Genomic DNA, 12,433 nt, shown 5'->3' with positions numbered 1-12,433 from the left:
AAAAAAAGGCCTTGCAAAATTGCCAGTTACAAGTTTACATACTTTGTTCACGGTAGAGAAACACTTTCTCAAATGATTTTCAAACAAAGATCTTGACATATCATTAGACACCAGTAAGACATATATTAGGGACTAAATTGTTTGAGGGACGTTCAAAGAAATAGTCAAGGCGTTACTATCTTGGGAACATGTCCGGGTGACAAGAGTTACCACTTGTGATGTTTTAGTCATACTGGAAACGGAAAAGCATTAGACTGCTTTTGCCCACCCGCTAATTACCTAATCAGGTTGTATATGGGCGGAGACCGCGCGTTGTACTTGCGCTTCTGCGCACGCTCCAGCGCCGGGGCGAGGGCGCGCGGGGGTTTGTGGGCAAGTCCAGGGAGGCGGGGCCCAGCTGCTGCAGGCGGGCCGCGGCGGAGGTGCGCACTGTAACGGCCTGTTGAGGTGAGTCGCGTTTGCCGCTATCGCTGAGGAGGTTTTTGGGGTCGCCTGGGGGCGCGGCTGTGGGTGCTGTGGGAGGCGGAGCGGGCGAGGGCGGGCGGCAGGGGTGCGGCGGGGTCCCGGGGAGCGGCGTACCGGGAACGCGTTCCGCTAGGGGCTCGCCCCGCGCGGCCTGGGTCCGGACTCTGCTTTTCGGCCAGTCCCTCCACCCAGCGTCCGGGGCGCTGGGCCGTCTGCAGTAGTCGGACCGCAGCTTCACTCCGCCGGGAAGACCGCGGTGGGGCCGCTGCCTCTCGGCGTGGGTGTGCAGTGCTCTCCCGGGCGTTGGAAACGCTGGAAGTTCCTGGTAGCTGGCTGGACCTCCCTCGGCCCATCGCTGGTTCCGTGGGAGTAGTTGCGCCGGCAGGAGTGGCAGAAAGTGATGGGTGAAATGGAAAAGGTTTTGACACCCATCCCTATCCCCACCCCCACCCCGCACCACAGCATCTCTGTGGCGTGCTGCACGTTTGTTCATGTTTTTGAGTCCCCAGCAAAGCATTGTGCTAGGTTTTTTTTGTTGTTGTTGTTTTAGTGAGCTATACATGTGTAATCAGACATGGGCATTGCCCGGAAGGAGTTTAGAGAGCTTGGCTTCTGAGTCTAGGCCGGGAGTCAGAAGACCTAACTGCATTTACAACCATCTTTCTCTCCCTGAAGGAATTCCTTTTCTGATCGCTTCTCGCTCCCATCCTACTTCCCCGCCCCCCTCCCCCGTTAAGCTTTGGTGACCTTGCCCCATCACTTAGCTTCTTAATCAGGCGTTTCTCCCAGACCCCTCCAGGAGTCGTGCAGAGCTTAGCAGTGAAGACACACACAGCAACTTTTCAGCTCCAGTATTATCTTATGGGACCATGTTTGTATGTGTAGTTCGTTGTCGACCCAAACGTGGTTATGTGGCTCATGAACAATCTTACATTGTCAAAGACAGAATTGTCTTAATCCCCATATAATAATCTCATTTACTTCCATTCTTTTAAAAACCCCCACAAAACTCTCAATAATCTCTGTCTGACTAAATACAAAGATTATATTTTAATCTTTAAAATACTTTCCCCCCATAGACCTCTGCCATTTGGCACTGCTGACACACCTCACCTTCTTGCACTCTTGAAAGTACTCTGCTGTGATGGTGCTCTCCTGGTTTTCCTCCCAGCTTCCCAGATACTACTGCCTAGTTTTTCCTATATCGGCATCTCTTCCTCCATTTGTTTCCTAAGTATTAGTGTTCTCCAACTCCACCTCTCAGTAGTCACAATGATTAAGCATGCCCTTGACCTGGAAAGCTGAGGTTGCCAGTTCAAAGCCCTGGGCTTGCCTGATCAAGACACATACAGGAAGCAACTACTACGAGTTGATGCTTCTTGCTTTTCTTCCCCTCTTTCTCACTCCTCCCTCTAAAAATCAATAAAAAGTAAAATTAAAAATTATTTAAAAAGTCTAAATCTCATGATTTTGGCTTCCTTCCATCTTGATGCCAAAGACATCCAAAATTTATAACTCTACACTTTTGTTACTACCTACTAGATATGTCCCCCTGATGTCCTGTAAGCACTCAAATAAAACATACCCCAACTTGAAATGTCTGTCTTTTGTCTACAATCTTGAAACCTCTTATCCTTTTAAAACTGTGATTCCTGACTCAAAAGGTCACCACTTTCTTACCAGGCTCCCAAACAAGACATCTAAGACCCCGAGTCTTCTGTGCTTCCCAGTCCCTCTGTGTCATCAGTCGTCATATTTCTTTTATTTTACCACCTTATACTTCCACATCCCTTTCTGGCATTTCAAGATCTGTTTCATTTCCCACCTTGTTAGCTTTCTCTCTGAGTAGAGTCCCTTGTAGTCCCTCACTCTACCTGCCCATTTCTTCACGTAAATCACTTGGCTGGCACCTTTTGAAACTGCTAAAGTTGCAGCACCTCGGGGAATTTTTCTCCTGAACCTACCATCTGACTTATGCCAGTCCTTTGCGGTCAGTCCATAGCAATTGTATGTATCTAGAACAGTGGTTCTCAACCAGGGGTTATTATGACTCCCAGGAGACATTTGACAATATCTGGAGACAGTTTTGATTGTCACAGTCTGGAGGGGAGGTGGTGATACTGGTATCTAATTGGTAGAGGCCAGGGATCTTGCCAGCCATCCTACAACACACAGAACAGTCCTGCTCCAACAAAGAATGATTCGGCCCATGGTGTGTCAGTCTCAAGGTTGAAAAACCCTATCTAGCATAGTATTTTGTTACTCAGTAATTTGATTGTCTTGTTTTCTTCTTCACAATATAGGCAACTTGTTCTTGTTTTTGCAATGTTTAAATCTTGAAACACGACCTGTCACATAGCAGCAGTTCAATAAATGGTGAAAGAAAAAGGAGGAAAGGAAGTAATTAGGATAAATTTATTAATTCTAGAGAGGAGCAGCCAATTTGCTACTGTGAGCTACTTGCTAATCTTAGTGATTCCCTCCCTGTTGTCTTTCACTGACATTGCATTGTGGGGATGCCGAAACTTGTAATATATTTTTTATTCGGCAGATGTTGATTGACCTATATTTTCTTTCTTCAACATCACTTTACACTCTCTTCTATCCAGATATCTTGGGCATTTATAAAGAGGTAAAAAGTAATTAGCTAGGTTTCAAAAAAATAAACCAAAGTAAATAATTCAATTTAATTCCTACTAGGTGTTGGTTGATCAAAACTGCAGGCCATAATGACTTCAACTAATAAAGCAGTTGAATTACAATTACAAGTGAAGCAAAATGCAGAAGAATTACAAAACTTCATGAGGGATTTAGAAAATTGGGAGAAAGATATTAAACAAAAGGATATGGACCTAAGAAAACAGAATGGTGTTCCTGAAGAGGTAACTTTCTTAATTAAATTTATTAATTGTCTACTTCAGAATCTAGCAAAGCTATTTATTTTAAAATAAAGCACTTTTTAAAATGGTTTGTGAAAATACTGAAATTGAAGTGATTTGCTTTCTGCCTACATTTTGGGAAAATTCTGCTTTTAAAAGTCTTTGTAATAATTGTATTAACTATAGAAAGACATTTTAAGGCTTAGTGAATAGCTACTGAAAGGAAGAACGTATGATAATTTTTTTTCTTTTACAGAGACAGTCAGAGAGAGATAGACAGGGACAGACAGACAGGAACGGAGAGATGAGAAGCATCAATCATTAGTTTTTTGTTGCACATTGTGACACCTTAGTTGTTCGTTGATTGCTTTCTCATATGTACCTTGACCGCGGGCCTTCAGCAGACGGAGTAAGCCCTTGCTGGAGCCAGCGACCTTGGATCCAAGCTAGTGAGCTTTTGCTTAAACCAGATGAGCCCGCGCTCAAGCTGGCGACCTCGGGGTCTCGACATCCCAGTCCGACGCTCTATGCACTGCGCCACCGCCTGGTCAGGCGAACGAATGATAATTCTTAAAGTAAAAAAAAAAAATCATAGCCCTGGCCGGTTGGCTCTGGTAGAGCATCGGCCTGGTGTGCGGAAGTCCCGGGTTCGATTCCCGGCCAGGGCACACAGGAGAGGTGCTCATCTGCTTCTCCACCCCTCCCCCTCTCCTTCCTCTCTGTCTCTCTCTTCCCCTCCCGCAGCCGAGGCTCCATTGGAGCAAAAGATGGCCTGGGCGCTGGGGATGGCTCCATGGCCTCTGCTCCAGGCGCTAGAGTGGCTCTGGTCGCGACAGAGCGACGCCCCGGATGGGCAGAGCATCGCCCCCTGGTGGGCGTGCCGGGTGGATTCCGGTCGGGCGCATGCGGGAGTCTGTCTGATTGCCTCCCGTTTCCAGCTTCAGAAAAATACAAAAAAATATATATATATAGAATATGTAGGTGTATATAGCATGTATAATTATATGTCTAATGACATTAACCTGCACTATTGCCATAAAAATGTAGATGGTACCTGTTCCATCAAACATTTTTCTAAAGACTGCATTTTCTTACTGTCTGCAATGATGTGGAGGCGGTTCAGTTTGCTGTGTACTAGCACTAGTTCATTGTACTAAGGCTGAAGATGAGGTAGTTTTTGAAATTCGAATTTAAGATTGCAAATTAGATATGTAATTAAAATTTCTAGGTAATATGGTTTTTGTGACTGAACAATGTTCAACATTTGTCAAAAGATGAATTAAACTTTTCAAGTATAAATTATCATTCTAAATGGAGGTGGTAAATTGGCATTTTTAAGTAACCATATTTCCTCCATGTATAAGACACTCCCATGTATAAGACACACCTTAATTTTGGGGCCTGAAATTTGAAAAAAAAAAAGAATTATATAATGTTACTGAACTTAAGTTATGTTAATCATAAAATTCCTACAACTCAACAACCTCAAAAAAGCAGGAAATGCAAGTAGAATAATCTACAACCATTGAATAAGACGCACCCAGTTTTGAGACCCCAAATTTTTTGGAAGAGGATGTATCTTATACATGGGGAAATGCGTACTTGAAAATTAAACTTAAAAATACTTCTTACATGAAATAATTTGTGAAAATTTAAAGATGTCTAGCTATACAAAAAAGGAATAGAGCAGTGCTCAAAACATCTTTTTTTTTTCCTCCCTAGAATTTTCCTCCTATTCGAAATAGGAATTTTAGGAAAAAGAAGAAAGGTAAAGCCAAAGAGTCTTCTAAAAAAACCAAAGATGAAAACACAATAAACAGGATAAAATCTTATGATTATGAGGCATGGGCAAAACTTGATGTGGTAAGTTAATCTAGTTGTGGGCTTCTTAGTATTCGAGTAAAATTTTCTTTGCATTAGCTAAGAGTCATGGATTAAATGAAAAATGTCGAGTTCTTAGAGCCTGTGTCTTTCTCTTACAAACATTGTATGTGGAATAAAAATTTAATTAAATGGCTCTTCAATTAACCAGGTTATTTTTTCTCTTGTAGTCAGTCCTCTTTTAGTAAATAATGGCTAAAACAGCCAGGATTCTTTTGTTTTTTCCTAATTAACACCCCCCAAAAAAATTGCACAAAGAGAAGTCCTGTGTACTCTTCACCCATTTTCCTCCAATGGCTACATCTTAATTATATAGTATAGTATCAAAACCAGGAAATAGATCTTGGTACAATGTATATATAGTTCTGTGCCATTTATCATGTGTAGATTTGGGTAAGCACCATTGCAATGAAGATACAGAAATTTTGTATTGCTACCAAGGTATTTCTTGTGTTACCAGTTTGTAGTTGCACCCAGTTCCCTCCTCCTCACAATCTCTAATTTCCAAACAGCCTGAATTCTAAGGTAGAATTCAGAAAAGAATAACTGTCCATACCTGGTTTTGACTTGAAGGACTTGTTGAATACTGAGTAAAAGGGAATGTCTTTGTGTCTAATCTTAGGGCTGGGGCTATATGACCATTAAAGTAGGCCTGTCTTGATCCCAGGAAGGTGGGCTTCATCTTTTTAGGCCAGGGATAGCAGAAGTGTAGTGCATGGTTCCCTTCCCCCACCGTGGCACACAGTGTAACTGGAGAAACCAGTACTGTATGCTGCCTCAGAACCCCCTACCTAGTCTCCAGGCAGCCACTGTCAAGTCAGGGAACCTGTGAAAGAGAAACTTTTGGCTAGCCTCTAGAGCAGAGGTCCCCAATTTTTTATTTTATTTTTTTTCTTTTTGCATTTTTCTGAAGCTGGAAACAGGGAGAGACAGTCAGACAGACTCCCGCATGCGCCCGACCGGGATCCACCCGGCATGCCCACCAGGGGCGATGCTCTGCCCACCACGGGGGGTGCTCTGCCCATCCTGGGCGTCGCCATGTTGCGACCAGAGCCACTCTAGCACCTGGGGCAGAGGCCACAGAGCCATCCCCAGCGCCCGGGCCATCTTTGCTCCAATGGAGCCTTGGCTGCGGGAGGGGAAGAGAGAGACAGAGAGGAAGGCGCGGCAGAGGGGTGGAGAAGCAAATGGGCGCTTCTCCTGTGTGCCCTGGCCGGGAATCAACCCGGGTCCTCCGCACGCTAGGCCAACGCTCTACCGCTGAGCCAACCGGCCAGGGCCGGTCCCCAAACTTTTTACACAGGGGGCCAGTTCACTGTCCCTCAGACCGTTGGAGGGCCGCCACATACAGTGCTCCTCTCACCACCAGTGAAAGAGGTGCCCCTTCAGGGAGTGCGGTGAGGGGCCGGATAAATGGCCTCAGGGGGCCACATGCGGCCCACGGGCTGTAGTTTGGGGATGCCTGCGAGTCTGACCCATCTTAAGAGTTGTTTTGGGCCCTGGCCGGTTGGCTCAGCGGTAGAACGTCGGCCTAGCGTGCGGAGGACCCGGGTTTGATTCCCGGCCAGGGCACACAGGAGAAGCGCCCATTTGCTTCTCCACCCCTCCGCCGCGCTTTCCTCTCTGTCTCTCTCTTCCCCTCCCGCAGCCAAGGCTCCATTGGAGCAAAGATGGCCCGAGCGCTGGGGATGGCTCTGTGGCCTCTGCCTCAGGCGCTAGAGTGGCTCTGGTCGCAACATGGCGACGCCCAGGATGGGCAGAGCATCGCCCCCTGGTGGGCAGAGCATCGCCCCTGGTGGGCATGCCGGGTGGATCCCGGTCGGGCGCATGCGGGAGTCTGTCTGACTCTCTCCCTGTTTCCAGCTTCAGAAAAATGGGAAAAAAAAAAAAAAAAAGTTGTTTTGAACTATACATTCCCTTTTAGTCCTTTTTTAAAATGTCTCTTATGTGATATTTGATTCATACAAAAGAGCACATGGAGATACATGTTCTAAATCAGGGGTCCCCAAACTATGGCCCCCTGAGGCCATTTATCCAGCCCCCGCCGCACTTCTGGAAGGGGCACCTCTTTTGTTGGTGGTCAATGAGAGGAGCACAGGATGCATCTGTATGTGGTGGCAAAGCGCGGCGTTGCTCACGTACAGTACTACTTCCGGTGACCAGGACGCATGAATCACGGCTCTGGAAGCTCGTCATATCACTTGTTACGGCTAGCAGTGACAAATATGGAACCGGTCATTGACCATCTCATTAGCCGAAAGCAGGCCCATAGTTCCCATTGAAATACTGGTCAGTTTGTTGATTTAAATTTACTTGTTCTGGCCCTGGCCGGTTGGCTCAGCGGTAGAGCGTCGGCCTAGCGTGCGGAGGACCCGGGTTCGATTCCCGGCCAGGGCACATAGGAGAAGCGCCCATTTGCTTCTCCACCCCTCCGCCGCGCCTTCCTCTCTGTCTCTCTCTTCCCCTCCTGCAGCCAAGGCTCCATTGGAGCAAAGATGGCCCGGGCGCTGGGGATGGCTCTGTGGCCTCTGCCCCAGGCGCTAGAGTGGCTCTGGTCGCAACATGGCGACGCCCAGGATGGGCAGAGCATCGCCCCCTGGTGGACAGAGCGTTGCCCCTGGTGGGCGTGCCGGGTGGATCCCGGTCGGGCGCATGCGGGAGTCTGTCTGACTGTCTCTCCCTGTTTCCAGCTTCAGAAAAATGCAAAAAAAAAAAAAAAAGTAAAAAAAAAAAAAATAAATTTACTTGTTCTTTATTTTAAATATTGTATATGTTCCTGTTTTGTTTTTTTTACTTTAAAATAAGATATGTGCATTGTGCATAGGGATTTGTTCATTGTTTTTTTTTATAGTCCAGCCCTCCCAACGGTCTGAAGGACTGTGAACTGGCCCCCTGTGTAAAAAGTTTGGGGACCCCTGTTCTAAATCATAATAAAATGAATGTGTGAACCCATCATCTAATTTAAAGAGAATTTATCCAAACCTGTTGAAGCTGCCAGTTTGCTCCTTTCCTATCCCATTTTTTCTCTCTTCTACCCCCAGATGAACCACTGTTCTAATTTCTGTTTACTGTTTTCTTTGCACTTTTGTTTGTTTTTATTGAGATATAACATACATAAAGTCCAAAAATCTTTAGTGTACAGCTGCCTGAATTTTTACTCATGTATTCACCTGAGAAACCACCACCCAGATCAAAATACAGAACATTTCCAGCATTCCACCAGCCTCCCTTTTCAGTTGGTTACCTCCAAGGTAACCACTATTGTGATCTCTATATTATACATCAGTTTTGCCAGTTTTGGAATTTCATGTAAATTTATCATACAGTATGCATGATACTCTTTAGTGTTTGGTTTCTTTTGCCAGCATTGTCTGAGATTGATCTGTAGTGAGTATCAGTAGTTTGTTTTTCTTTATTGCTAATTAGAATTGCACTGTATGGATATGTCACAATTTGTGAATCCATTTTGTTGACATACGTTTGAGTTTTCAGTTTTGAGCTATTATGAAGAAATCTGCTATGAACATTTGTATACACGTCTTTGGATAGATACAAGCACCTGGGGTGGAATTTGCTGGGTTATAGTTTATATATACATTAAGCATTAGAAGATACTGCAAAGTGGTTTTCCAAATTAGTTGTATTTTTCTTAATGAAATCAAGCAAGGCGAATTAACTCAAGAGAGAGCTGGCAGTGGTATTTAAGTAGTTTGCCATCTGTTTCAGTATTTTCCCAATGTAAGAGAAGTATGATTTTGGGTCTGTTGGAAATGATACTTTCTGAACATAGGATTTATTCTCTGCTTAGTATTATGTAGTCTGCTTTCATTTGTTTGTAACTTTACCCCTTCTTATATAGCCTTTTTCTTGTCTTAAGTTGTTGTTTTCTTATAATGCTTTGTCCTGAAAGGTACCATCTGAGATGATATCTTAGATGTTTTCTACAGTCATGTACTCATTCAACAGATATTAATGAACTCCAGCTTTGTGTGGCCAATATATCATGGTTGTACTGTACTGCTTGACAAGATATAGATGTTTACTTACCATTCCATTCAAGTTCAGATCCCAGCAGCTCCATCAGTGCTTTGCTACCACAAGTTTTCTATACATGTCAGCATAGCAGGGTTGGACAGTTTGGCTTTAATGTTGTTAGGCTGGTGGTATTTCTAGAACCTTTATGCTAAAACACATAGCTGAATTTCAGTCCATCTTTTAATGTTCATTCAGTGAAGCTAAGTATAGATTTTATACATATATTGTTTTAATTTATCAGCAGTTTTTTCTTACATAAATTATTTTAAATAGCATGTTATTTGTTAAATGCAAAAAGGATTTTGTTTATATGATAAAGTTTTTACTTTAAGTGAGCTTCAGTGAACTTTTTTATAGTTATTGGTTTAAAAATCTTTTACTAAAAATGATTCTTCTATCATATATGATAAAAAATCTGATGGGGCTCATGAAATGATTTATTACCATAAAAGGAATATGTGGGTCAAAAAAGATTAGGAATTGCTGGCGCATATTACATATTTTCTTTGGTAGAGTCATCTATATTTCGTAATACTCTGAAAGACAGTGTACAGTGTAACATGGTCGCTGAAAGCTCCCTGGAGGGGCATACTGCCAGGTTTCAAATCCTGACTTGGCCATTTACTAGCTGAGAGACCTGGAGAGAGTTAACTAACTTCTGTGTTTCAGATCTTTCAACTGAAAATCATGGGTAATTATACCTACTTCATAGGTGTTGTTAATGGTGCTTTATAAACAGTTGTTGTTGTTTTAAAAATAAGGAAGAAAAAAACAGGAAAAATGTTTTTAGCAAAAAACTTTTCTTTGATGTTGGTTGCTCTTATGTTAGTGTGGGATTATTTGTAAATTTCACTTACGTCTAACCATAATACTTCACTGCTGATTGAGTGTTATTTAGAGGTGGTTTGTAAACTATTGACTTAGTTCACTTTATGAGTTCAAAGTCAGATTCTTTAAGTGGTTTGTAGATCTTGGTACCCTTTTTTTAGATGTAATCTTAACAGTGAGAGATTATTTGGGTTGCTTTTATAGGCCTTTCGGTCCTTAGAGCATAACAACTTAAGTTCTGTTGAATTTATATTTTTGTCTTTTTTTTTAATGTTCATTTAGTTATGAGCACTGTTCTACTTATGATTTCAGGAAAGTATCCTTGATGAACTTGACAAAGAAGAGAGTACCCATGATTCTGTGTCTCAGGAATCAGAGTCAGAAGAAGATGGAATTCGTGTAGATTCACAAAAGGCCCTTGCTCTAAAAGAAAAGGTACTCTTTAGGTTAGCGTTAGGTTTCTTCAGCATTGCTAGGCAATGTATATAGGAAATCATGTGGATCACAAGATTTCTTCAATATAGTTTAGGGGGGATGTTCATACTTTAAGTTGTTTTTGGCTATATCCTTATTGGGAGGCTTTAGTTTAGTGGTTAGGAGTATACTGAAACCAGATTACCTGGGTTCAAATTCTGTGACAGTTCTTTAAATTGCCTGTATTAATTTTTCTTAAGATTAGTATTTTTAATAAATATCAATGGGTTGTGAATATTATATAAAGTCTTACATGGCCCGACCAGGCGGCGGCACAGTAGATTGAGCCTCAGACTGGGACGCAGAGGACCCAGGTTTGAAACCCCGAGGTTGCCAGCTTGAGCACAGGGTCACTGACTTGAGCATGGGATCATAGATGTGAACACATGGTCTCTAGCTTGAGCCCAAAGGTCACTGGCTTGAGCACAAAGTTGCTTTCTTGAGCAAGGGGTCGCTCGCTCTGCTGTAGCCCCCTGGTCAAGGCACATGAGAAAGGATTTATTGAACAACTAAGGTGCCACAGTGAAGAGCTGATGCTTCTCATCTCTCTCCCTTCCAGTCTGTCTGTCCCTATCTATCTCTATCTCTGTCTAAATAAATAAATAGATAGATAAATAAATAAAATTCTTTCTTTTCTTTCTTTTTTTCTCCCTCCCTCCCTTCCTTTTCTTTCTTTCGAAGTGCTTGGACCATATAGAGAGTTGTTGTTCTAGGGTTTTAGTAGTAGACTGAAGTAACTTAAAATCATCGTGTGACTTCTTAACATGAGTATTATATTCCACTCCTCCATAACACAGGCCATCTGTGTTATTTTTTGGAGTGTCCATGTCCCTAATGAAGGCCTCATTATAAAACTAGTTATATTGCTTTTCAAAAAGGTGGCATTCTTTTCAGATTAAACTTCTTCTTGATAGGTTTTTTTGGTTATGTTTCTCTGGATTATTATTGTCAATAAAAAGTATATAATGCTAAGTATTTTACTCATTTTTCTGCCAGAATTCTCAGATTATACCCACACTATGTCTGTATAATGAATTTCAGCACTTGAAAAAAGACCGTTTTGCTTTAGCCTCTCCTTTCCTGTCAGCCTTGATCGCACAGCTAATGAGTTATAAAGAGATGGGAAATAATAAAAAAAATTGGTTCTGTAATTCTGTGCCAGTGTATATCTGACGTATGTGCTTTTTCAGGGCAATAAGTACTTCAAACAAGGAAAATATGATGAAGCAATTGAATGCTACACCAAAGGCATGAATGCCGATCCATATAATCCTGTGTTGCCAACAAACAGAGCATCAGCATACTTTAGAATGAAAAAGTAAGGAATTTCCATCATGCCTTCATATTTATGTATATATGGAGACTGATACTTTAAAAATATTTTCATGATAAACAGTGTGGGAAAGATTGAAAAAGTACAACACTTCTTTTCAGCTGTACGTTCTTATAGCGTACTCTTTCTTTTTTTTTTCTTCTTTTTTTTCTCTTTTCTTTTTTTCTTCTTCTCTTTTTTCTTCTTTTTCTTTTTTCGCGTACTCTTTCTGAGTTGTAGTACCATATTTTTCACTCCATAAGACGCACCTGACCATAAGACGCACCTAGGGTTTTAAGGAGGAAAATAAGAAAAAAAATATTCTGAACCAAATGGTGTGTTAAAATATTTAATAAAATATACCACAATATTTCAACAATGTAAACTCAACAGTAGTATTAACAACCATTAGCACTGTTACTAACAAATGAGAAGAGACTTTAATGTTCAAATACTCTTCTAGTTGTCCGGGAACCCGCAGCAGCTAAAAAAAATGAACATTTGCTCCATAAGACGCACGGGCATTTTCCCCTCCACTTTTGGGGAAAGAAAGTGCAGT

At 42.3% G+C, this 12,433-nt stretch overlaps 1 protein-coding gene across 1 annotated transcript in view; it reads left to right on the top strand.

The window, feature by feature from the left end:
- Positions 1–384: 384 nt before the first annotated feature.
- Positions 385–12,433, top strand: part of RPAP3 (RNA polymerase II associated protein 3) — a 44,172-nt gene continuing 32,123 nt past the window's right edge. The window contains exons 1-5 of the mRNA XM_066258195.1: positions 385–447; positions 3,166–3,347; positions 5,067–5,207; positions 10,401–10,523; positions 11,753–11,880. Coding sequence (XP_066114292.1) covers positions 3,195–3,347; positions 5,067–5,207; positions 10,401–10,523; positions 11,753–11,880 — 545 coding nt within the window. The 5' untranslated portion in view covers positions 385–447; positions 3,166–3,194. The remainder of the gene's footprint in view (positions 448–3,165; positions 3,348–5,066; positions 5,208–10,400; positions 10,524–11,752; positions 11,881–12,433) is intronic.

This window comes from Saccopteryx bilineata, chromosome 2, assembly GCF_036850765.1.
Source record: "Saccopteryx bilineata isolate mSacBil1 chromosome 2, mSacBil1_pri_phased_curated, whole genome shotgun sequence".
NCBI lineage: Eukaryota > Metazoa > Chordata > Mammalia > Chiroptera > Emballonuridae > Saccopteryx > Saccopteryx bilineata.
The sequence above is the reverse complement of the archived record's forward strand: the minus strand, read 5'-3'. Positions and strand labels throughout refer to the sequence as shown.